The 24,403-nt window shown below is 44.0% G+C and overlaps 1 protein-coding gene across 1 annotated transcript in view; it reads left to right on the top strand.

The window, feature by feature from the left end:
• Positions 1 to 24,403, top strand: part of Pard3b (par-3 family cell polarity regulator beta) — a 992,131-nt gene that overhangs the window by 908,527 nt on the left and 59,201 nt on the right. The window contains exon 22 of the mRNA XM_050154204.1: positions 21,746 to 21,825. Coding sequence (XP_050010161.1) covers positions 21,746 to 21,825 — 80 coding nt within the window. The remainder of the gene's footprint in view (positions 1 to 21,745; positions 21,826 to 24,403) is intronic.

Raw genomic sequence — 24,403 nt, 5'->3', positions numbered from 1 at the left:
TATAGAAGCAACGCTATTTGAAGATGAAGCTGGCCGTTCACTGCACAAAGCTCCACACTAGCTCCCCACCACCCTGTGATCCCAAGTGTTGACACATTCAAAATCTCACCGAAACTTTGTGGCTGGGAATGGATCTGCTGGCGCCTGCAGAACGCCACTGAGGTGTTAGACCAAATCTTAAAGGATGGCAGGCCAGGAGCCGTGACACCAGCCCCCTTCTCCGAGGATCACTCCTGTCATTAAAATCAATGCAACTTAATTAAAGCAAATTATACATAGATACATCTATAAATAAGATATTAAAGTGTGCTGCTGAATATGATAATTGCTGCGTATTTAGCAATCAGTGTGTGTGTTCTGCTTCTGCCAGGAGGGATTCCTTTCAGCAGAATCAATGGAGCTTTATTAAAAACCATCCAAATTAGAGAGAGAAATGATGAGTGTTCTAATAACAGAAAATCACTGTTTCAACTTCCATTTCTAAGAAAAGGAAGGAAAATAAGTCCAGCCCACTTTTTTCATTCAAGGAAAACATTAGACACATTCTCTTTAAGATGTGGATGTTTTGAATTTATAAATTTTAATTTTTGCATTTTCTTCTCCCAAAGGAAAGTAGAGGGGAAATAATGTTCATAAATAAAACAAGTCAACTCCAGGCCTGGTGTGCGGGATGCCCCAGTCCTGTTAGACTCCCTGTTCCTTCAGAGACAGAAGACAGACTCAAAACAGAAGCTTGAATATGCTGTTTAACTCTTCGAACTACCCAATATTTTTGGTAGATGAAAAATTTTATGAATTAATTCAAAAATAAATATAAAAATAAAAGTTAGTTTGTTCTCGCTATTTCCCACTTCTCTGAACCTCTTAATTCTGTCCCCCCCCCTTTTTTTTTAATGAGAATTGTGTAGCCCAGCTGGCCTTGGTCTCACAATGTAGGTGAAGTTGATCTTGAACTCATGATCCTCTTGTCTCTACCTCTCAAGTGTTATGATTACAGGTATATGCCATAACTCTGGCTCACCTAGCCACTTCCTGTCATAAATGAGAATTAAGCATGTTTTTAAAAATGATACCTTTTTTCCCAGGCTAATTGGAAAACATAAAATAAAAAAGAAAATTATCTCTTTGATTAGTTCAAAACTCAAACAGAAAATGTAAGGTTTAATTTGCCTTTAGTGACCAGAATTATTCTCAAATATACAGAAATAAATGCTAAACTGAGAGCAAAGATAAGGATTTCAGTGTAGAATACGCTAAGAGACGGGAAATGAAACAGATCCAGCCTCACCTGGTGAAGTCTATGAAGGCTTATGTTAGATCACTGTATTTATTGTCTTTCTCTGGAAGGAGAAGAAAGAAAAATGGGATGGCAAAAGAAAGGAGAAGCGGAGTACTTGGAGCCACCATGTTTAGAAGAGCAATTTGGGACTGTTTACTTAAAAGTTAGCCTCTTGTGTGTCTTCCGGCGTCATCTGGAATGGTGGGGAGAGCAAACAAAGCCCCAGCCCTGCAGAGTTCATCTCTGTGAGCAGAGGAAGACAGTAGCAACTCCAGAGGAAATACTGGGCCATGGAACCTGAAGCTAGACTAAGCTAGTTCTGAGGCTAGCGCACAAAACTAGGCAAGGAGCGCTGCTATGGTCAGGGAAGCAAATGACATGAGCAAAACATTCCTGGAGAAAGTAGATCCCCAATATGGAAGAAGCAAGAGAGAAATGCTTGGCAAGCTGGGGGACCACTCAGAGGAAGAACACCAGAGGCAGAACTGAGTGGAAGCTGTGTGGAGCACTCAGGGTAAAAAGAAAGGGAGAAACAAGGAATGGAACAAGAAGAGGCCGCCTGAGCATTCCCACCCACAGTTCTTACCTCTGCTTTTCTAAGTTACATTTACAGGATGGGCTAGTTAAGCTCTGAAAAATAACCTCAAACTCAGTTGACACTATTTATAGCTCTGTTCTGTCTAAGGTCATACTTTGGATAGACAACGTTTTTCAGGGCTTACAATTGTGACTCCTGAGCTCCCCAGTCTACAGCTGGCATACCCAGGTAGTGAAGAATACTTCCATGCATAGCTTTTGGCTCCATGTCTACCATATAGATGCATTGTCCCATAATTAAATATGCTCCTCTCCCTTCTGATGTTACCATGGCAGCACAATGTACTATCCACCTATAAATAAATAAGTCATCTTTTACTTTACAGCATATTCCATCCTTATATAACTGTCCTCAAAGTTGGCTCCAGCTAGCAGAAAGCAAAGTAGATCAAAGTCAGTCCTCAACTCCATATTTGGGTATCCTATACTGGCCCAAAGGAGATGTCTTGGCATACTTCAGAACTATGTTAGATGTTTGTAAGTTTGTTCTTGGATACACAAAGCTGCGTGACTAGTATTGCTTATTGTGATGTATGGGTTATTCTGGTCAAACTACACATAGGGATAGAACCATTATTGGGATATTTATGTGTAGCATAACAAGAGATGTTTGCCTCTAAAATATCAGAATATTACTGCAATGATGAAGGGGAACGTGCCAGATGATGGGGAACTCACAAGTTGAAGTAATCCCACACTAGCTCCAAATAGGGTATTATTGGGGTTTATTTATTTATTTATTTAAGGGGGACTCAAAGATCATAACAGGGAACAGGAGCAGAATCCAGCATCCAGGTGTGAGAGTGGGGAGCATGAGAGAGCCCCCACAGGTGGACCTGCATCTTTTTGGTACCCAAGGCCATGCCCAACCTGGTCCAGCCTCTCAAAGGCCATTGGCTAACGGGGGGTTCCTATCACAATTAGTCACTTTAAATCATATGGGTTAAGTGGAACTGGGTAATTGAGGACAGCATCAAGGAAGAAGATTTTTTTTTCAGGGCCTTGGCCATTTCCTTTATGGCTCTAAAGTCTTTGCTATTCTGATGTGACTCTTTAGGCAATACCCAAGCTCTCCTATTTTTAATAGTGTCTAGTTTCAATGACTCCTATAAATATTTAGAAGTACTTGCAAGTGTTGGGTCTTGTTGGGGTATGAGTGGGTCTTCACAAAAGCACGTCTCCTGCTGCTTTGTCCTCTCTGGTTATAAACTTGCCACCAGTGCTGTATTTTATCACCCATAGGCTGGGATGGAGAAATAGTTAGCAAGAGTCCAATACAGACGTAGCAACAAGTCGAATAAACCCAGGAATGGGTATCAAGCCCTTCGGTAGCTCACGCTCTTTGTGTGGATTTTTCTCAGTTTGATTTCCATAAATTACCTGGCCAATGAGTTCTTTAAGATGTAGACTGGACAGGGATTTGAACTCTTGCCAAGTAGGAATGTGAAGGGAAGGCAAGGGGTTACCAGTCATTAGTTGAACTGTGTACCAGTGAAAGCATGGCATGCTAACTGGAATGTTGAGTTTCTCAAAACTGATTTCTTTGCCTTTCGAAGGACGTGTCCGTCTGTTCCCAAGAATGGAGTGAGGGAGCTTGTGTTCTTTCCATCACTGCCTTCTCTGGCTCCTCCTCACTGGAGTTTCAGTGCCCTCTGAGTTATGGTGTGTTTCATCCCTGTTCCCAAGTAAGGATGACTCAACTCACTCTTTGTTTGGATGGGTTGCTCCCAGTGGAAGGCTCTCAAATTGAGAATGATGTTTCCCCTATGAACATTATAAGTTTAAGTCATTGGTCTTCATCTGGCCAGTAATTCACTTGTGGGCTGCTGGTACAATTTATGCAGTTTTGCTGCCTGCAAAGTAAGAATAAACTTCCCATGGTCCCGTGGGAAAGATGCTCTGAGAGATGCATCTTTGGTCTATATAGAGCCAATTGATAGTCAGGTGATGTAGCTTACTCTATTTTCTTCTAAGTAACTTGGATTAAAATGGTGATATTTTCCATACTGAAGTCCAATTACAATGATTGAAGATTTTTTAGTAATTGGGCCCTTTGGATTTTAATTTCTCTCGGGTCAGTGCCCATAAGCAAAGTCTTCAGTAAGATGGACGTCGGGGCGTCAAGCTGAAGTAAATCTGATTTATAGGTGGACATGGCATTGCATCTGTCACAAATACGTTATGAATGAGCATGATACATTTTCTAACATATAAATCAACTTCCCCTGGGAAATTATCCCTCATCCTAATGGATCACGCCATAAAAAGTTCTTTGCAATATCCATCCTAAATTTTTGCTTTTCTTAATTTCATTATATTACTGAGATCCCTGCATGTTCTTTGGCCAACGTCTGAAGGTGTTAGTGGCACTAGGCTGAGAATTGTAAATTGCTTCAAAATTCTCCAGTTGAGCCCACCAAACCAGAGCAAAGTGGTGCTATAGTCCATAGAGATTACTTGCTACTCAGTATCCACGCTGCTATAGTCCATGGAGACGACTTGCTACTCAGTATCCACGCTATTCTGGTGCACAAGGAATAGACCTGATCTAAATGGCACGCAGGCACGTCAGTTGTCAAGCTGGAGTCTCACTCCTTTGCTTACAGGTAACAGTTTCAAGTGCTGGATTCTTTCCCTCTTTCTCTGCCTTGTCTGCCTGACGTTTGCTCCATCATGCTTCCTCCCCTTTGTAGGCTCTATCCTCATTTCTCTAGAAGAATACATCTGAACAGGCATGTCCTTGAACACAGATGCTAAGACACTTTCTGACTCGGAAACACAATGGCAGGCTGTCTACCCTTCTGCATGGCTAAATCTGGAATTTACCCTTATGTCAAAAACCCACTGGTGAGTTTTTCACATTCGATACGCAATTCGATTGCTATTCAGGTGCAGGAACATAGGCATGCAGCTGATGTCTTTGGGTGGAGGTGGACGCACTCCCATGGGTTCAGAACGGCCTGCTGTCATCCTCTCCCTGAGCATGAGGACCGCACACACACTCACTGTATTTACCTGGAAACCTAAAGAGTTCCATAATGCTGTCACGCAGTGCCTACTTTGCATTAATTCTCTTAAATGCATAAATCATATTAAGCATGGTCTCCTGACTTCATCTGTGGAGCGAATATTCCCACTTGAGTTGGAGCATTGTGCCCAGATGCCATCAACCTCTCAAGGTAGATTAACTGAATTAATTCAAGTCTGTTTTCTGAGGGCGGCCGAGCATTATGTGTTTCTCTGCTTGCCTAGGTCTCATCCTATCTCTAAGATTACTTTTTTCAGTATCCACTTTAGTCTTTATTTATTGAGCACGTAATGTGTGCCAGAAAAGAAGCGTTGCAAGTAGATGGCCAGGCATCGAAGCCTGGGAGCGGTGGTGCACACGTGTAATCCCCTCACTTGGAAAGGAGAAGCAGGGCCGCCACACATATGAAACTAGTGTAGTCTACACAATGAGTTCCGGGCGAGCCAAAGCGACAGAGGGAGATGCTGTCTCAAACCTCCACCTCCAAAAGAAGCGCTACAATATAAATAAGATAGGATTGTTCATTCTACTTGTGATCCACTAAAGAAGCATGGCCAAGAAACCTTACTAAACCCCTGAGTAGTTCCTACTCACATGCTAGCCTGGGGACAGTATCACTGGATGTCGTGGGACAGAACTCTTCCTGAGGTGATACAGCACACACATCTACTCACCCCAGATAGGAAGCAAACAACAGACCAAAGTGCAGATACCTACAAAGTCCAACTGGGAGAACCAGTGAGTTTTATATACAGAAACGTGGGTGAGGGGTTACTTGCAGGAGCAGAAATGACTCAAAGACAGCTGCAGCACCAAGGTCCACCCCAACATGGGCTGGGGGATAGGAGCTGGAGTAGGAGCTGGGGCTGGGGGCTAGAGGCTGGGGCTAGTATCTGGAGGCTGGAGCTGGGGTTGGGGCTGGAGCTAGTGTTTGGGCTAGGGACTTGAGCTGGGACTGGGGGATGGGCTATGTCTGGAGCTGGGGTTGAGCCTGGGGGCTGAGGTTGGGCTAGCTGTAAACATACTACACAGTATGCAGGAAGCTCAACATGTTGGAGAATGTTCTTCCCAGGTGACTCTGGTCTAAACCTCTTCCAGGCAGCAGGTCTATCTCAGAGTCTGCTTTGCAGCTCAGCTTCCTTCCGCCTGAGAAGAACTTTCAGCTTTTAGTTTCCTCTGGCAGGGAAGGGCCTAGTGAATCTGGTCAGTTTCAGGGACTAACTGAATCTAATTTGATATGTTTGCCTTCCTGCTTAAGGAGCTTCCTACAGGGTGGAATGTTTCACTCTTCCAGGATACTGTTACACAACACTGAAGAATCTTCTAGTAGATCTATGTCTTAGCTGGAGCTCATCAAAGGTTTATGGAAAAAAATCTAAGGGGCAGGGAAGAAATTGTCTTGAGCATTTTTCTTGCCAGGGGAAAGGCCAGGTTGAATGACACTGTAGCAACAGAAAAGCTGACTGAACACACAAGTAGACTATGTATGATATGTACCGTGTGGTCTACATGAACACACGAGTAGACTGTATGACATGTACCGTGTGATCTACATGAGCACACGAGTAGACTGTGTATGATATGTACCGTGTGGTCTACATGAACACACAAGTAGACTGTATGACATGTACCATGTGATCTACATGAGCACACGAGTAGACTGTGTATGATATGTACTGTGTGGTCTACATGAGCACACGAGTAGACTATGTATGATATGTACCGTGTGGTCTACATGAACACACAAGTAGACTATTCATGATATGTACTGTGTGGTCTACATGCATCATACAGTTAAAACCCACGACAGCCATCTGAATAGGTCCTATAATTAATCACTTTGCAGATGAGAAAAATGAAGCTTCAAAGTTAACATGAGTCTTAATTACATGGGCGGTAAGTGGTTGAGGCAGGTTCATGCCTACTCTCCTAACCACCATCCACTCAGGCCAAGACCATCCTCCCACAGTTCCGTGAGATACTTTCATGCATTTCTCAGTTAGAATTAATTGGGGTGGGGCACACCTTGAGAATGAGGATACTGTACAGCACTCTCTTCCTGCCCTGCCCTGCTAAGCCCTCCTCTCTTCTAAGAACAAGCTACTCTTATGTTGAACTCTGAATGCCTACCTCTCTCTTGATAGAGGTAAATATACCCATCAAGTCTGATGATACAGAGAATATTCTTTTATCACTGCAAAATTGTTGGTGATTGAGGTATCAGATTAGATAGTATTTGTTCTCTATTTACATAGCAAAGAGACTAAGAGACTGTGGTCTTTTTAAAACAGGACAGATACTTTGAAAATCAGTATTGATCCCACAGAGAACGTAGTTGTGTGAACAACCCTGTCAAACCTATGGTCAGACGCCATGAGTATCAACACTCAAAAGACAGTCCTGAGCTATGGCCTCTCCTCAGTGCCTGCCAGACTCCTCAGAGACTGGCAGCTTACACCACACATGATCCATCTTATCTGTTTATCAGGAGCTGTAAAGACACACAAACACCATTTTTATATCATTTCTACACATTTTAAGGAGCTGGTCCTCAAACTTTACTAAGATCGCTAACAGAGTTCCCCCATCCAAAGCATTTCCCACTCCCCAGGCTACTGTGCAGGGCAAGAACTTCCTGCCCAAGTGACACCTTCACCCTCCGCCAGGTAGACCACACAAAGCCATCAAGTACGAGTGGATTTGACGCAGGTGAAGTTCTTCAAAGCCATCCTAGGCAAAGAATAATGAGGCTTTGATGTTTCCTTTCAACTGCACCCAAGGTGACTCCAGAAGAGAGCAGAAAATGACATGCAGCGGCTGTCCCCTTACTTCTAACTCCTTCATTACAGTCTCTGTGTTCAGGTGGAGGAAAGTCCTGGGTTTCCTGGAGATTTCACTAACGGTGACCTGTGTGTTACAGCTGCCATTTCCACGCCTGTCCCACCTGCCGCCACACCCTATGCTCCACAATACCCCACCCACCCTTGCGGGGCTGCTCCACTAGTGGGCAGTATTCATCTCTTGGCACACGGGAGAAACCTGAACTGACATTAGTGGTTATTGTTCTTATCTGTTTGCATAATTGCTTACGCTGAGCCAATTTCTTGATTTTTGTAACAGCAGAATTTTAAAAATACTGTGAGTTCTCAGGTCTGAGGTTCTGATTTGCAGCTGGCCCCTCACTTCCTCTTGCGTCTGAGGTCCCAATTTGCAGCTGGCCCCTCACTTCCTCTTGCGGAAAGCTTCAAATGTTGTGAGATGAGCATGTTTCACAGGATGGAGCTTCTGTCTGCACCTGTTCATCCTTTGTTTGCCATGTTAAAGAGTATTTTGTTTTACCATTTTTTGTAGCTAAATTGTCTAAAGGACATATATGTGTGTGTGTGTGTGTGTGTGTGTCCTTTTGGAATAAACTCATTGGGGTTCATGCTAATCAGATCAGAACACGGAGATTTGATTGTCACAATCACAGCCAACACAGTGAGCCTTCAGGACAGTCTGAGGGACCGAAAACAGTGACAAAGCAACGCAAGCTGGGACTGCAGTGATATCTCCAACCGTCCTCCCTCCACCCACTGTCATTATTTTGATTAAAAGGTGTCTAGAAGCCACTGTGGTTTTGCAAGATGCAAAAATTATTGCAGAAACTTCCTCTATTAATGGAGATTATTAGAGGATGGAAATGGCGCTTGAGCAGCAAGAATGGCATTAATTATGCGAAAAGCAGTCGTGTCTGGCAGTTGGCAAGCATGCACCACTCTTCAGCGGTCTTCCGTGGGTCTCTGTGTAGCCAGCATTAGCAATCTAAAAGCTTTTTATTTTGGCAAAGTTTTCATAGCACTTGGACTTCCAGCATCTAGATAAAAGATAATTTGGAAGGAAATTATGTTGGTGAAATTGAAGAATTCAGTAATGAGTTCTGTGTAGATGAATCGATGCCCAATTAAATGATTATATCAAATCTAACTTTAAATGTTGACTTAAAATAATCACATTTTAAAGACTTTGAAACCGAGATGATGTCTGCAACCAATCAGAAGAACAAAGTCCATATTTCCTAGCCTGGTACAAGAATGGTTTTCTGATGGACTGAAGAATTTGATTAAGGGAGAGAAATTTAGGGCCAGAATTACCTGTGCACTCAGAGCTGGGTTAGACTGCTGTAGCAGGGCCCATAATTCCAATTCTCTTCTGCACCTTCTGCCTTTTTCTCTGGAGGTTTTTGTTTTTCCTTTCCTGGCCTCCACCTCTCTCTCTGGGCTTTCTTCTCTGTGTACCAGTGTTTAATGATCTAACAACCAGTTTTTGTGGGTTCTGTTTTCTTTAGCCACTAATGTTCCGTTGGTTTTTGTGCCTTCATATGTGTATGGCCAACGGTGACCACTGCTGGTTCTCTGTTCATTCACCCACCCAGCTCTTAATGAGCCTCTGAATGTTTATGGCATGGAGCTGATCTAGGGAAAAGCTACCAACACTAAAGAAATGGCAGGAGGTTCATACCCAGCATCCAGGAAATGTAATGGGATAAAATTATTGAGCACGCAAGATAGAGTAGCAAAGAGGATGGAAATGTTATGTACTGGTTAGTATTTTTTTTAACAACAGAGTTGTGTGTGTGTGTGTTTTGCTTTGTTTAGTTTTGTTTTTCTGTGTAGATTTTAACATAAGAACATCTATTTTCTGAATGCCTTATGGCTAATTCTTCCTTCCACTTCATCCTATCTTCATTCATTTTCTAGTGCTTGAACTCACTGGGTAGAGGTCAATCACAAAATAACTTGATTACTATAAATTTAGTGGAAAATGCCTGTCGGAGTCCAGCATTAGAGGTCAGATGGATCCGACTTTAGTGATTAGATAGATTCTTTCTGAGGCAGCCACTCGGAGCCATGGTACCATGCCCAGTGTATTCGGGAATTCATCCATTGGAAAAACCTGCCCTACGGTATAAATTATTTGGATCTTATAGGAATCTTTGTCACTTATATCAATGACATAATTAAGGTTCCTGGTAGTTTTAATTAGTCCTCCAGAGCCAAGTTGATTTCTGGGTAAGAATATTTGCAGTTTGTTGCTGGTTACTTTTAAATGGATATTAAAAAATGAGACTGTTTAAACAAAACATGACATGGAACAGGGCTCACGACAGTAAAGCTCTCTTCAAAACATGCTGTTATAACTGGAGGGGTGGCTCAGTGGGGAAAGAGCTTGCCACACGAGCGAAGGACCTGAATTCAAATCCCCAGAACACAATGGAAGCCGGTGCAGTAGCCATGTTTGTACTGCTGGTAGCGCTCCAGTGGGAGTGTGAGAGGCAGAAGTGGGATTCGTGCAAGCTTGCAGGGCAGCCAGCATGGTACATGCAACAAAGAAGAACAGAAAGGCACTGTCTGAAAACAAGCTGGGGGGCAAGAACTGAATCAGGTTGTCCTCTGATCTTCACACATATACTATGACACACACACACACACACACACACACACTCGTATGTGCATACACAAAACCACATACATCGTGTGCACATCACATCCAATGATAAAGGAAAAACATATTGTTAATATCTTTTCTACTACTTAACTAACGAGTTGTTAAAGAATCTCTTCATCCACTCTGTTAACTTCCTCTGAGGTCATGCTTGGCATTTCTCTTTGGTTAACTCAGTAAGTAACAGCTCTTTAAAAAGTGGTATTGTGGGCCCCGAAAATACAATGGTACAAAAATGAGCCTCCCTTCCAGCGTATGTGAAGCTTCCAGGATGAGGCTTTGAATAAATAGACCGGTAATCACCTATAATAATCTAAAGATTTCTTTAAAATATAGGCTATTTTATAAAACATAGCATCTTATTAGAAATTGCTGTATTAAACAAAAAAACCAAACATGTGCATATACTATCACCTGCAGCTATGTAAAAGGAGTGTGACTAGGCCACTGTTGGCGGCTGTGGCTTTGAAGATCGTGATAAATCAGGTGCCTGTAGAAAGCCACAACTCACAGCCCCTTCCCATTGCTGCCTGCAAAGGATCACCGAGAAGGATCAAGTCTCTGCTCTTACTCCTTTATTTGGGAAAAGGAAATTATTTTTTTTAATATGCTACTCCCTGCGTAAAATATGAGTGGAAAAATGCTGGCTTTGGAAGCAGACACACGTCAGTTCAAAGCCTGGCTCTGCCACTGTCTTAGCCGAGGCGAGTCACGTAAGTCAGTGTTCACTCTCAGCTCTGCATGTATGAAAAGGCAGAGGAGGAAATGCCAACACTGTAACTCACCGCGGAGACTGTAGATGTCCCAAAGGCCCTTCCTGAAGGGGGAAGTGACTAGATCTTGTCCCTGGACAAAACAGAAAACATCGACATTAAGAAGAAGGAGCTGAAATTTTCATGCTTACGTGCTTTGTCTTCACCAACAAAACATATATGAACTATGCCAGAAGGTTTGATGATGGCACGCTTCATCAACTGAAGGGAGTAGTGGAGACTCAGGATAAATGTGGATGACTGATGTCACTTCATATTTGGACATATTTCGAGGGTCAACTTCACTTCTTTTTGGATGAGTGAGAGGCCCATCACAGAATGCTGGAAAAGTAAGCAGTGAGAACCAGGACACAATTAGAAACAAAGTTAGGAAATACATGCTGCACAGTAGTATGTGCCCAGGCTGATCCAACTCCACAAACCCCTACTGTGCCCCTGGAGGATACAGTACAGGTGGATACCAGGTTTCTTTGGAAATGCTTTTCTTCTTACCCCTCCCCCCATCTTCTCATCAGACGTTTGTCTTCTCTAGTATGTCTTGATGTCTCAGCCAAGTGTTTCAATATCTCTATTTGTAAGCAGACAGATGGGGGAAAGGAAATGAGAAATAACGCATGACTCTTTAATTAAAGACACAGAGCCAGAATTGGCTCTTAAAGCTTTTGTCAAGGTACACGTATATGGGTGCACACGCACATTCTCACACAAACAGACACACATACACTCACACATACACAGGCATGCCCACATGCATCAGAGAGATGAAGTCAAATTTGTAAAATTGTATCCACAATCGTCGTTTCTATGGTAACTGTATCTTGTGCCCAGACACAAACAGAGCTGGCAGGAGATGTCTGGTTTTATTTTCTGCAAAGACAATCCTAACAGAGATAGTTCAGGTTATTAAGGTGCCATGACCCAGGGAACATACAGCTAGTATGTGGTTAGTGCTAGTGTAAGGTTTCATGCTTAAATCCCAATGAATAGTTCATGGCTTCCTAATACAGAACAGATTCCAGCTTATGTGGCTATCTTGTCACTCAGCTATAAAATCATAATTACCTATATACAATTACTGTGTTAATGAGGTGTGCATGGGCAAGGTATATGTGGAAACTGCATGCAACAGAACTTTTACTAATTTATACAGGCTAGAGGAGGCTTCAAGAATTTCTGTTTTAACTTGTGATGGTTGCAAGGAAAGAAAATGTGGGCATGGAATGGTTAAAAGGCTTACTCCAGCGTTATTTTTAAAATAGATTATTTGCTGTATTTTCTAACTAGCAGATGTTCTGTGCTAGTCTATAAGCTGAGTACCCGGTTATTTGACAAAATTACTGAAATCAAATTAGAGAAAACAAACACTTCAGAAATAATGGTTTGAACGAGTGTGTGTTCCTCTCTGGAGTGTGTAGCCTAGGCATAATACACTTCCCATTGCCAAGGAGAAACTACTAAACTCCCTATTTTGGTTACTTGGTTTTGTTCCGGGTGTTGCACTTCAGGTCTCCTCGGAATGTGTTACATTTTAGCAAAGTGGCATTAAGCTAGAAGGTGTTCAAAGTCAAGTTTGTAACTTTTCCCAAGTTTTCACATGACGATTCCTGTAAACACCTTACAACTAGCCGTAACTATGCAAGAGTCATGGAATTTAAAGAAGTGTGCAGCACGGCTCACTGTTTGCCATGACAGCAGCTCGAAAGGCACGTTCCCTTAAATAACATCGGAATTTCCGAAGTTCGCATCTTCATCGTAGGACGTGTCTGGCAGTGGGAAACTCATTTTTTGTAATGGATCTAAGTAAGACATCTTTGTAAATGAGGATGTTATATATAGGTGACTAAGCTACATTACTTTACTTGGCCTTTCCATCACTGCAGCTTTTTAAATTCTTTTGAGAAAATTGGCTTATGAGGCATCAATTACAATGCTGACAAAAATGTGTCCTAACCTACAGAGGCTGGGATGCATTTTAATCTTCAAATAATTTCCACTTCTTATCATCAGACATTTGCAGAAAATCCTATGTGGTTATTTCTTTGTTTTTAATAAATTACTTAAAATGTTAGTGGGGGTGTTCTGTTTCCTCTTACACTAATCTGCAAATGGGGAGACAGGAAGATCCAATGGCCTCTTTAGGATATTGCTTCATGAAATTGCTGATTCTGGTAATGCTGAGCCAGAAATACATATGAACTGGAGGAACCAGGCAGAATGTAAGCAGCAAGCGCCTCGCATTGCAGAGCAGAGACTAATAGCTTTTTTAAACAAGGCTCTTAATGCTCCATCCAGCAGCAGACATTGAGTGTATGAAACTGGGCGAACTCCAGCGGACTAAAAGCCTCCTGATTCTGTCTTCCTCCCAAGCCCTGTCTTGGGCTTGTCCTAGGCGCTGCTAATCCCGCTAGAGAGCTACCACACGTGGCTCTCCATGTTTTGAGAAAGCTGTCAGAAGCCTCACTTCCTGGGCAGAGTCAGTCAAAGAAAGATTCATTCACCAGCATCCAGGCGTGAGCTCTAACTTTGCACTGTTGTGTTTGAGTTTCTGTTATGGCTTAAATCAGGTTTTTATCAGGTTTATATTTAGCTCATTATATTAAAAACAAAACACCACTACATGATCTCAAGTAAGATAAAGTGCTTAAAAAATTAATTGGATCAAAGCCACTGACCTGCTTTGTGTGTGTGTGTGTGTGTGTGTGTGTGTGTGTGTGTGTGTGTGTGATGAGGGAAGATTCCTTATAAGGAGTTCTTCAAGCAGGACTACTTCTGAGTTTCTGTAAGCAAAGAGCAAACCGAGAAATGAGTTTATAAATGCCCGTGCCTGCTTTCTGTCCCCTCACTCCCTTCCTCAAGTGGACTCACTTCCTGAGGACTTAGGAATGACTTAACTTGGCGTCTCTTTGGCAATCCTCTCGCTGCCATTTCCTACTCCCCACTTACAGCTGTTTCCAAGAATATTTGTGCCCAGCACACTAATCCATGTCACTACCCTTTCTAATCATGATAATAAAAACTGATCAAATTACAGGAGTAGATTAGACAAGTTATGATTTATCTATATAATGCAATATTATATAGCCATTAAAATTCAGATTTCTGAGATATACTCAATAGCACATAAAAAGGTCAATAAAAAAGACAGGAAAAAATTCTACATAGCAATAAGTTTATGTATATATTTAGAAACACCAACAGAGGCCATCTTTTGGTGATTTTCCTGTAATAATAAATTAGGGAGAAAAAAGTTAAATCTATCATTTTAAGTAATGAAATACAAATTTATTCTCATCATTCCCATTAACCAACCACATGTTAGAGTGGACTCCTCAGTAGTCAGGGTGTTACTCTGCCTGGGAAATGGTAATGAATGCATTTGTACTTGAGAGTATTAATCCTATTTTGTGGGGATGCCAGGATAAGACACCACAACCAGAAGTTGGTGGTTTGTCTGGAAACTCCAGGAATTATCAACGAGTCTGGATTCTGTCCCCTGTAAACCCACCCTCCGCTCTCAACAGAGCCCGTGACCATCTCATTGCCAAGGCCAACATGGATCTTCTTAGACACTCTACTGGCCGCTGTCTAAGTGCAAGAACAATGTCCACTCTAGTTAAGCAGGAATAAATTTTGCATCATAGTAACAATCTTACAAGCACCATGCAGAACATTAAAGAACAAGTCCCTGTGTGTTCTTTTAGGGGTGACTTCCTAAGCCCCAAGCCAGTGCAGAGCACCCAGAGAGAGCTGCTGCTTCCATAAGAATCTTTAGGTTCTAGAGAGTCACCTGTGTCTGGAGCCACCACGATTAGGAATCTGCTCCCACCAGGCCCACTTCTGTTTTTGCCAACTCCAAAGCCAGATATTAAAAAGTATCTGCTGAAAGAGCCTGAGGAAAATCAAGCATACCTTCAGGCATTCTTGCCAGAATACGCAGAGAGGTGCGACCACTGTTTTTATTGCATTCTTCAGATGCTATGGCCTAAGATAAATCCCTGGCTGCAAGTAAATTCTAAGAAAGGTTGTGTGTGTGTGTGTGTGTGTGTGTGTGTGTGTGTGTGCGTGTGTGCGTGTGCGTGTGTGTGTGTGTGTGTGTGGTGTTATTTTTGCTTTTTTATCTTTCTGGGCTCTTCGTTAACGGTAGCACTCCGTGAGAAAGGAGGATTGATCACCACCAGACCATGGATAGCCCATTCCCTGTCTCACTGAAGCGGCTAACAGCGTTGGTCCTTGGCCTTATTTTGGAATTTTATTTCGTTTGAGACAGTCTCATACTGTAGCCCAAATTAATGTGACATTCATTATATAGTCCAGATTGGCCTCAAATTTGGGGCAATCCTTCTGCCTCTGCTTCCAGAGCGTTTTCTGGCTACTCTTGACACTGCTGGCTTCGCCTTTCTTCAGAGAGTTCTTTTCCCTTGGTTGGTGTCAGAGAAATATGTATCAGTGTTGGCGGGTGGGTTTGGCCTGGTGTATGTGTGTATGTGTGTGTGTGCACATGCAGTTGTCTCTCTGTGTGCAGAGGCCAAAGACCAGCAATTAGTTGTCTTCCTCAATAGTTCTCCATTCTATTTTTAAAACAGAGTCTCTTACTGAACCTGGTGCTCAGCAGTGGACTAGACTGGGTGTCTAACAAGATCCAGGAATCCTCCTGTTTCTCTGTTCTTTGTGCCTGGATTATAGGCACACACTGCTTGCTGGGCTATTTATATAAATGATTCCAGTTCTCGTAGGTGCAATGCAAGTATTTTTCCAATGGAGTTGTCCTCCCTCCCCCTTTATCTTTTGGTTCTATAATAGCACTCTCTACTGATTCCCTTCCGGAACAGCTACTTCTTAGATCCTTCTGGTTCAGCTTCATTTGCTCGCCTCCTAATGAAGGTTTCCAAGAATGTTATTGACAGTCTTTTCTTACTGCACATCCTGCTCTGTTCTGTGGCATGGGTATTCTTTCCTAAGACGCCAAACCTGAGATACTAGGGACTTCTCATTTCTTCATCTTTAGTGCAGGCATCTCTTCTAAGTTGCAACTATCAATTAGGCCTTTCCCTTAAATGTCTCAAGTGTCTCAGTTCCCTACTCCCTAGAACTTCCCGGTTATTCTTTTATCATATTAAATGAAAGTTACCAAACCGTCATATGCTAAAGCTAAAGACTTGGGCATTATTCTGGACAGATCCTTCCCTTTGATCTATCCACCTTCTTAACATCGTTATGTCCCTTACTGAATCTGTTGGAAAGTCCCCTAGTTTAGACCCTGCTCACCTGTGGTTCAGATGGCCACCGTGAACCTCCTCACTATAATGTGAGGAGTCGTGGGAACCGTCGAGCTTCCTGGGGATAACACGGGAGAATATCATGGCAACCTAAGTGGTCACATCTTAGAAATAACACCAGAAGCACAGCCCAGTGAAGGGCATAATCAGTAAGCTGGACTCTGTTAAAATTAAACATCTCTGATCCTGCTAGTGAGGCCATGGAAAGATAAGCCACTGACAGTGGAGGATGCTTGCCAGAGACACATCTGATAAATGACTTCCATCCAAGATCTGCAAGCAAATGACCAAAACTAGCGATACAGAATGAACAACTTATAATGACCCAGAGATGTCAACTGACGTCACCCAAAAAATACACAAGTGGCGACCGAGTATGTAACATCATAAGTCATCGGAATTGTGCAAATTAAAATGAGATACCAGGCATAACTGTCAGAATGGCCAAAGCCTGGAACACAGCACCACCGTACACTACAGCAGAAGTATGGGACAGGAGCTCTACTTTGGGGAGCTGAAGGGAGACCGTGATAGCACAGCCATGTCAGAAGGCAGTTTGGAACTTTCTTGCAAAACTAAACATAGTCTTAACCATGTGATCCAGCAATTGTCCTCCTCAGTATTTACCAAAAGGTGTTGAAACCTACGTCCATACAAAAACCCACGCACAAATATTTACAGAAGCTTTGTTCGTAATTGGCAAAACTTGGAAGCAACCAAGAAGCCTTTCCATAGATGAAGGGATAAACAGTGGTACACCCTGAAAGAAGGAGATTATTCAGTGCTAAAAGAAAATGTGCTATCAAGTCACAACAACAACAAGGGGAGCTGGGGGGGACTTGGAAAAAAAACTTAAAATGCAGATTACCAAGTAAAATAAATCAATCTGAAAAGGCCACACTATGTATGATTCCAACTTTTGACATTCTGCAAGTTAAAACCATGAAGGCAAAAATTTACATATTCCCAATGACATATGATTTCAATTTACATATTCCCAATGACATATGATTTCAATTTACATATTCCCAATGACATGATTTCACATACTTGTTGTCAGGAGAGATAGATGAGCAGGCAGAGAACACAGAGGATCTAGGGCCACTGAAACTATTCTGTGTGACTGTGATTGCAGGTACATGTCATTTGACTATCCAGACCCACACTGTGTACACCTAACATACACCATGCAGTTAGGGTGGCCATAATAGTCCCCGCTGCGGATGGGGGTGCTGATAATGGGAGAAGTTAATCGTGTGTATGAGCAGAGGTTTAGGGAAAATCTTCGAATCATCCTATTTGATATAAACCCAAAGCCTTGCTGGGGAGAGGGGCTGGGAAGGTAGCTCAGCGGGTAGCTGCTACCCAGGTGGAAAGACTGGAGTTTGGATCCTCAGCCTCTAGGAACATGTCAAGCAGGGAGAGCAGCCCACACCTAACCTCAGCACTCTGTAGGCTGACACGGGGATTCCCAAAGCAAGCCGCCTAGCTAGACTAACTGAATTGGTTCGCTCTGTGATCAGGCGAGAGACCTGTGTCAATTATAAGGTGGAGAACAGTCAAGGAAGACACCCACTGTCAACCTCTGTTGCCAATGCATACATCTACATGTGCATCTGTACACGCCTGTGCATCCACCTGCATATACACAAGTACCTGGACTCACATGTGCACACATGTGCACCCACTTGCATATACACATTCACATGTACTCACCTGTACACACATGTGCACCCACATGCATATACACATGCACATGTACTCACCTGTACACACATGTGTACCCACATGCATATGCACATTCACATGTACTCACCTGTACACACATGTGCACCCACATGCATATCCACAAGTACCTGTACTCATATGTACACACATGTGTACCCACCTGCATATGCATACACCACACACACAGCATCACAGAAGCCAGGGAGGCAACTTAGTAAGCAAAGTGCTTGCAAGAGAGTTCAAATTAACTCCCAGAACCCTTGTAAGAAGCCAGGTATGGCACACACTCCCCCGGAAACAATGAGGCAGAGGCCGAGGAAGCTCTGATGATCACTTGCCAGCTAGCCTGGAGTTTACTTGGCAAGATCCAGACCTTTAAGAGACCCCATTTTTAAAGGGGGCAGGGTGTTACGCACACAGCACAAACCCCTGCAGTGCAGCCCCAGCAGCAGGGGGAGCAGACCCAGTTCTGTGGGTGGTAAGAAGCACACTTTTACTTTTCATGCTCTCTTTCTGCCTTATCCAAATCATGCCTGCCCTAAAACCAGTGCTGCTGCATGCCTATTCTCTCTATTTAGGGTGCCTCCTGTTGCTCTTGTTCATTCTTCTCCCCCAGAAAAGCTCCTCGTTCGTATTCAGCTGTGGAGGAGGCATCACCACTCATCCGAGGCTGTCTTCGGTTCTCCCAGGTGCTGCCTCCTTCCCCAGACTTCCACTCGAGCATGATGTCATCAAGGCATAATTGTTTGCAGGTCCTGCCTCCTCGAGAACAAGGGCTGCGTTTCTTCAGCACTTGGAACACACAGCCTCCTGTATATTAGGATACAGAGGTGCTGGGTGATTGCTTACTGCGTGACTGTTTCTGCACGGACTGTTTCCGCACGGTGCTGCAGTGTTAGTACAGAGGCGCTCAGAGAGATACCCAATCGGTGAGGAACAGAAAGAACAACCTTTGATGTGCAAACACCCTGCCTGTCTTTTGAAATCAGGCCCAAGGTCTGCCTCTTTCATGAGGCTTTTCATAATACCTTCAGTTTCCATCTGGGCTCCAAATGGTAGCATCCTGGACGGGATGTACGATTCTCCATTGCACATTTTCACTGCATCCCAACGAGACGGAAAGCTCCTTGAGGATAGGGGCTGTGCTACATCTTCTGGAGTCTAGAATGCTTGTGAGATAGCTCCCCAGAACAACAACAGGCAAGGGGTAGCACCCCAAGTCACCACAGTATGGACTGCTACCCTCATGAGGCCAGCCCAACTCTGGATGACTGTGCTAACTAGCAAATTGCAGCTTTATTTGTGAATGTCTTGAGCCATGTGAGGATTCATAAGCATGGTGTTATCCCAACATCCACCATTAATATTCATCAATACTATGTTAACATGAATTCTTCCTAAGAAAACCTAAAAACTAAACATGCCGGTTCTCGGTGGTAGTGTAGTCCTATAATCCAAGCACTCGGGAGATTCATGAGTTCAAAGACATCCTGGGCTGCAGAGTGAGACCCTACCTCAAAGAGTACAGCAAATCCTGTAGCCAGGAGTGGCTGGGTATCATAGTCCTACCCTTCACTTCTTTTTCTCTGCTATTTTCACCTCTGTACCCTGTCTGCCGCCATCCCTGTCCCTGATCTGTCAGGAAGCTCAGTGATGCTGAACATTCAGTCTCATTTTCTCAGGACTTTAGAGGGTTATCTAAGAAAGATGAGGAAACCAGTTGGTGGTGGCACTCGCCTTTAATCCCAGCACTCAGGAGGCAGGGGCAGGCCAGGCTCTGAGTTTGAGGCCAGCCTGGTCTACATAGTGAGTTCCAAGGCAACACAAAAACCTTGTCTACAGAAACCAACACTAAAACCACAAAAAAAAAAAGTTGGGAGGGGTCATGTTATAGGGGACACAAAGGGAGCGGGAGGAGGAAATGGACCTGGTTATAAATGCACATATGAAAATCTTAAAGAAAGATAACTTCACCTCTTCCCATCCATGCATTGCTGAAATAGTTTCTCAGGACAGGTGCTAAAAGGCTTCGCGCGATGATTAGATCCCAGAAGTAGCTTATTCTCCCTGGCCGTGCACATCCACTCGGAAGCATCTCTCCCCCACAGAACCCACCGGCAGCCCTCGCGCGGATACACACATCCTACCCTTTAAAATGCTAAGGCAGAGATGAGCAGAAAACTAAGACTCCTGGCAGGAAGGAAATGATTTCAGCTGCTGAGTACGACTTAGAAGTGCCTACCGATGACTTTGACACTGTTGTTCCCTGGTTTCTAGCAAACTCTCCTCCTCTCTACTCAATTATACTACAAGTTTTCAGTTGACCCTTCCCAAGCCTTTGAACAAAGGCCACCCTAGCATATAAAAGCAAGCACATGAATGGCCCACAGTGGCATGCATATGTGTGTGTGTGTGTGTGTGTGTGTGTGTGTGTGTGTGTGTGCTCACATGGGTAAGCCACCGGCCACCAAGCAAGTGTTTTTCCCATGCCTGTATCTGTCCATCCACTGACGGGTATGATGGACACAGAAGGATGAGGTAGAAGGTCTTTGTGCTCAGCCATCCAATACACTCTCAGAACCTACTGGATCTAGTCATGCCAGGACCTCAGAGGCCTAGGGAAACACAGGAAGGGGCAAATCGACAGTACCAATGTTATGGGAAAACAATTCATAGTTTCCAAGCGGTTGTTCATAAGGGACAGAACGAGGTGAAGGTCAGAGTGTCAGGGAAGGCTTTATAGCCACTGTGCCGCAAACATTCAGTTAACATTAATCCCTTTTAGTGAAGAAAGGCTCCCGTTGCTTTTAAAACTCACAGCCAAGGGGGCATCAAGATGACACATGAGAAAAGGCTCTAGACAGCAAGCCTTATAACCTGAGTTCCTTCCCCAGAATCCAGGGGCAGAAGGAGAGCATGAACTCCTGCAGTTTGTCCCTGACCTTTCTGCATGCGGCAGGACACATGCAGACGCACACGAACACATGCACACAGGATAATTGTTTTGTGTTTCTGAAGTTTAAGCAGAGCGAAGAGGAGGGAGCCTCCGACAAGATGGTGATTAAACCCGGTATGACACCTGAGAAGCGATCCTGGGTTCAGAAAGAACATTAACTAAAAATAGAAATAACCTGTGGACTTTAGTTAACAGTGACATACCAATACTGACTCATTAATTATAAGAAATGTCCCTTCCGAAAATAAGAGCACCTTAGGCACAGGGTAGCCAACTCACTATGCCATTGGTTCAGTTTCTTTATAATTCTAAATCTCTCCTAAAAAAAAAAAAAACTAACATCAGTTTGGCAAAGAAGAGAAAACAGCTATAGAATATTCCTGGCCATGGAAGTGGATAGGAGTTGACTTGGCAGTGGCCCTTTTAGGAAGAAGTGACGTCAAGCACATTGCCTGTAGCTTGGTCACCGCTGCCCATAGCAAAGCCGAGTGCTTGCTCGCTTTCCCCAGGTTGGAGTTTTGGCAGGCTGCGGCAGCATTTGCACTGATTATAATTTTGAGATGCATTGTCAGTAACCGGGGTGTATAATGGATCCTCAAGCTCTAATTACTCCTCTCTCCACAGGTGCCTGGAAAGGGTCCAGATGGAAGCACACACAACCTCCGCTTTGAAGGGATGGAGAGGCAGTATGCGTCCTTACCCAGGTAGGGTGGAGAGGGGTCTCCCATCCCCAGCTCATCGGCAAATGAAGTCTTTAGAGATGTCTGTGTGAACTAGAAATCTGGCTTTGAGATGGGGAATATGTTAGAGTTTTGCCGTACTGCCGTCTGCTGCGGCCCTGTTGCCATCGTCACAACTGTGCTAATAATTGGAACACTTGGGGGTTCTTTTTTAAGGGGAGAAAATAGTATATCACTGCAATTGAACATGTCAGGAAGAATATTGGATACTGAATGGAAACCCTAAGCCATTGCTATAAAAATGGTATTGAACATCCTGCACCAAGCTTAGAGACAATAAAATGGTAAATCCTGTGTCCTAGAAGATTCCTGAGAGAAAGGGCAGGCGGGTCTTAACCTTGGAGCTTCAGGGAGGTGTCAAAGAGCAGGAAAGAAACATGAGCCTGGAAGGTGTTTCAGAAACTGACTTGTCCTCCAGGCAGTGAGCGAATATTGCTAAGAGGCCCAGATAAGTAGGGAAACAGAAAGAACTTCGTGGGAAAAGTTTGCTTGGCCAAGCTGACCTAACTTGATCCTCGTGTGCTGTAACGAGACACCCCTGAAAATGAGATACAGTTCACAGAGGTTGGGGTTGTTATCTGAGTGCTAGAGTCCAGTCTTGCTAGTCTACAATCAGGAGCACATGACAAAGAGGTACCTTTCCAAGATGCCTTACAGCCCCCATCCATGGGAGTCTGATAAGTTGTGAGTGTGAGCACTCGTGATTTCAGAAAGGAACAAAGAACAGCTAATGCCAGCCACCAGCCTGAAATAACTGAGTCTCACCTTAGAGAGGGCAGACGAGGCTTCGCTGTCATGGGAGCTGAGCTGCAGAGCGGTTTACTCAGAGATGCAGTTGCTCTTGAGTGACATGTGGACTCTACTTCTGCAGGTGAAGTGTCAAAAATAATATCCTGAATTTTGTGTCAACCACAGCCTAGGTGGCCCTCTGTTCTTAGGAAAAGTATGTTAGGGCTGGAGAGATGGCACATTGTTTAAAGTGCTTGCCACGCAAGCATCTAGCATGAGGACCAGAGTTCAGATCCCCCAGTACCCAGGAAAATGGCAGGTGGGGTGGTGTCCCACCTGAAATTGCTCCACTCCTGCGGCAGAGGATCTCTGAGGGAGCTGGCTAGCTAGACCAGCTGTAACTGCAAACTCTGGCCTCAGCTGAGATACCCTGCCTTAAAGAGGAAGATGGACTTCAAGGAAGAACCCCCCATGCCAGCTTCAGGCCCTACATGCACATGAACAGATGTGCGTGTACCCACATAAGTGTATTTACGCACATACGTGCACACGCATGCACGCCTGTGCATGCACACACACACATGCACCCCACATACACATGAAAAATATGTTTGTGTTCAAAAACAATAAAGCCTTGTATTTACCAGGGCACCAACTTTTAACATTTTCCATGGTTGGATATGGGAAGTGCAGGCTTTAAAATGTTTGATGCAGCTGTATTTTATTTATCTCCCTGTTTCCTTTATATGTTATCATGTAAGGTTTTTCCCCCCCTCATCTTTGCTTAGTTTCCTGCCCCTGTTTTTTTCCCCTTGGCTTAGCATTTTGTTTTCATTTTGAAAAATGGAGTCATTTCCAAAACTCATTTGAAATATAAGGTTTCCGGCGTTCGCTGCTGAAGTCTATGGAAACTGTGGTTAAGGCAAAGAAAGGGATAAATTCTTAGGGGAAGTGGAGAGAGGAGGGGAAAAAATCACTTTAATGTCTTCCTGGCTAGCTTGCATCCTGAATTTAGAAACTGCTAGTGTGTGCATGCGTGCATGTGTGTGTGTGTGTGTGTAAATCAAAAACACAGAAATAACATTTAAAGTTCTATAAATCTCCCTCCCTTATTAATTTCCCTGTTCTAGGGATCACTTGTGGTGTAGAGAGGGCCCCGAGGATATGGAGGTAGACGTGGTCCCAGTCTGTCCTTGGGATGCTGTTTGTTGATGGGCGTTTTCTGATCAGATGACTTGCTCAGGGTACCAGCTATAAGACAAAGGCCTGTAGGTTTCCAGTTCCTGTTTATTTTCCCTAATTAGCCCTGAAATGTCCCATTATGGCTGACTCCAAACAAGTCTGCTTAGGAGTAAACACTGCTGGAGGAGTTTGGTGACAAAGACAGTGTGGTTGCTGTTTGTGGTGCAGGAGCTTTCAGGGCAACGGATGAATTGGCAAAACCCTGCCAGCTCTGAGACATCAGTGTGGCGACTGGAAATAATGCTGGCACCAAGTCCCTTCCCACACACAATGGCAGGCCTGATTAGCCGCACGTGCAGCCTCTGCGGCTGCCTTGCGGACAGAAGAAGCCACGATGGAACGCGGACAGATGTGCCAGAGCACCTGGACACTGGGGCCGTAGTGAGGGGGGCAAACCCAAGTCTCCGTTTGGGGATCCAGAACGAAACCACACAGTTCCCTCTCGGGCTAGGGGCGCCATCCCTGGGGCCCGTGTTTGCCCAGGGAGAAGCAGAGGTGAGGAGACATCTGACCTGCTGGCACCTGAGGTGTGCGATCTGCCCGTCCTGCCGAGAGCCTGTGATGTGGTTTT

This window comes from Alexandromys fortis, unplaced genomic scaffold (genome assembly GCF_014885135.2).
Source record: "Alexandromys fortis isolate MF-2015 unplaced genomic scaffold, M_Fortis_MF-2015_v1.1 scaffold_40, whole genome shotgun sequence".
NCBI classification, from domain to species: domain Eukaryota; kingdom Metazoa; phylum Chordata; class Mammalia; order Rodentia; family Cricetidae; genus Alexandromys; species Alexandromys fortis.
This window is presented reverse-complemented; position numbering and strand designations above follow the sequence as displayed.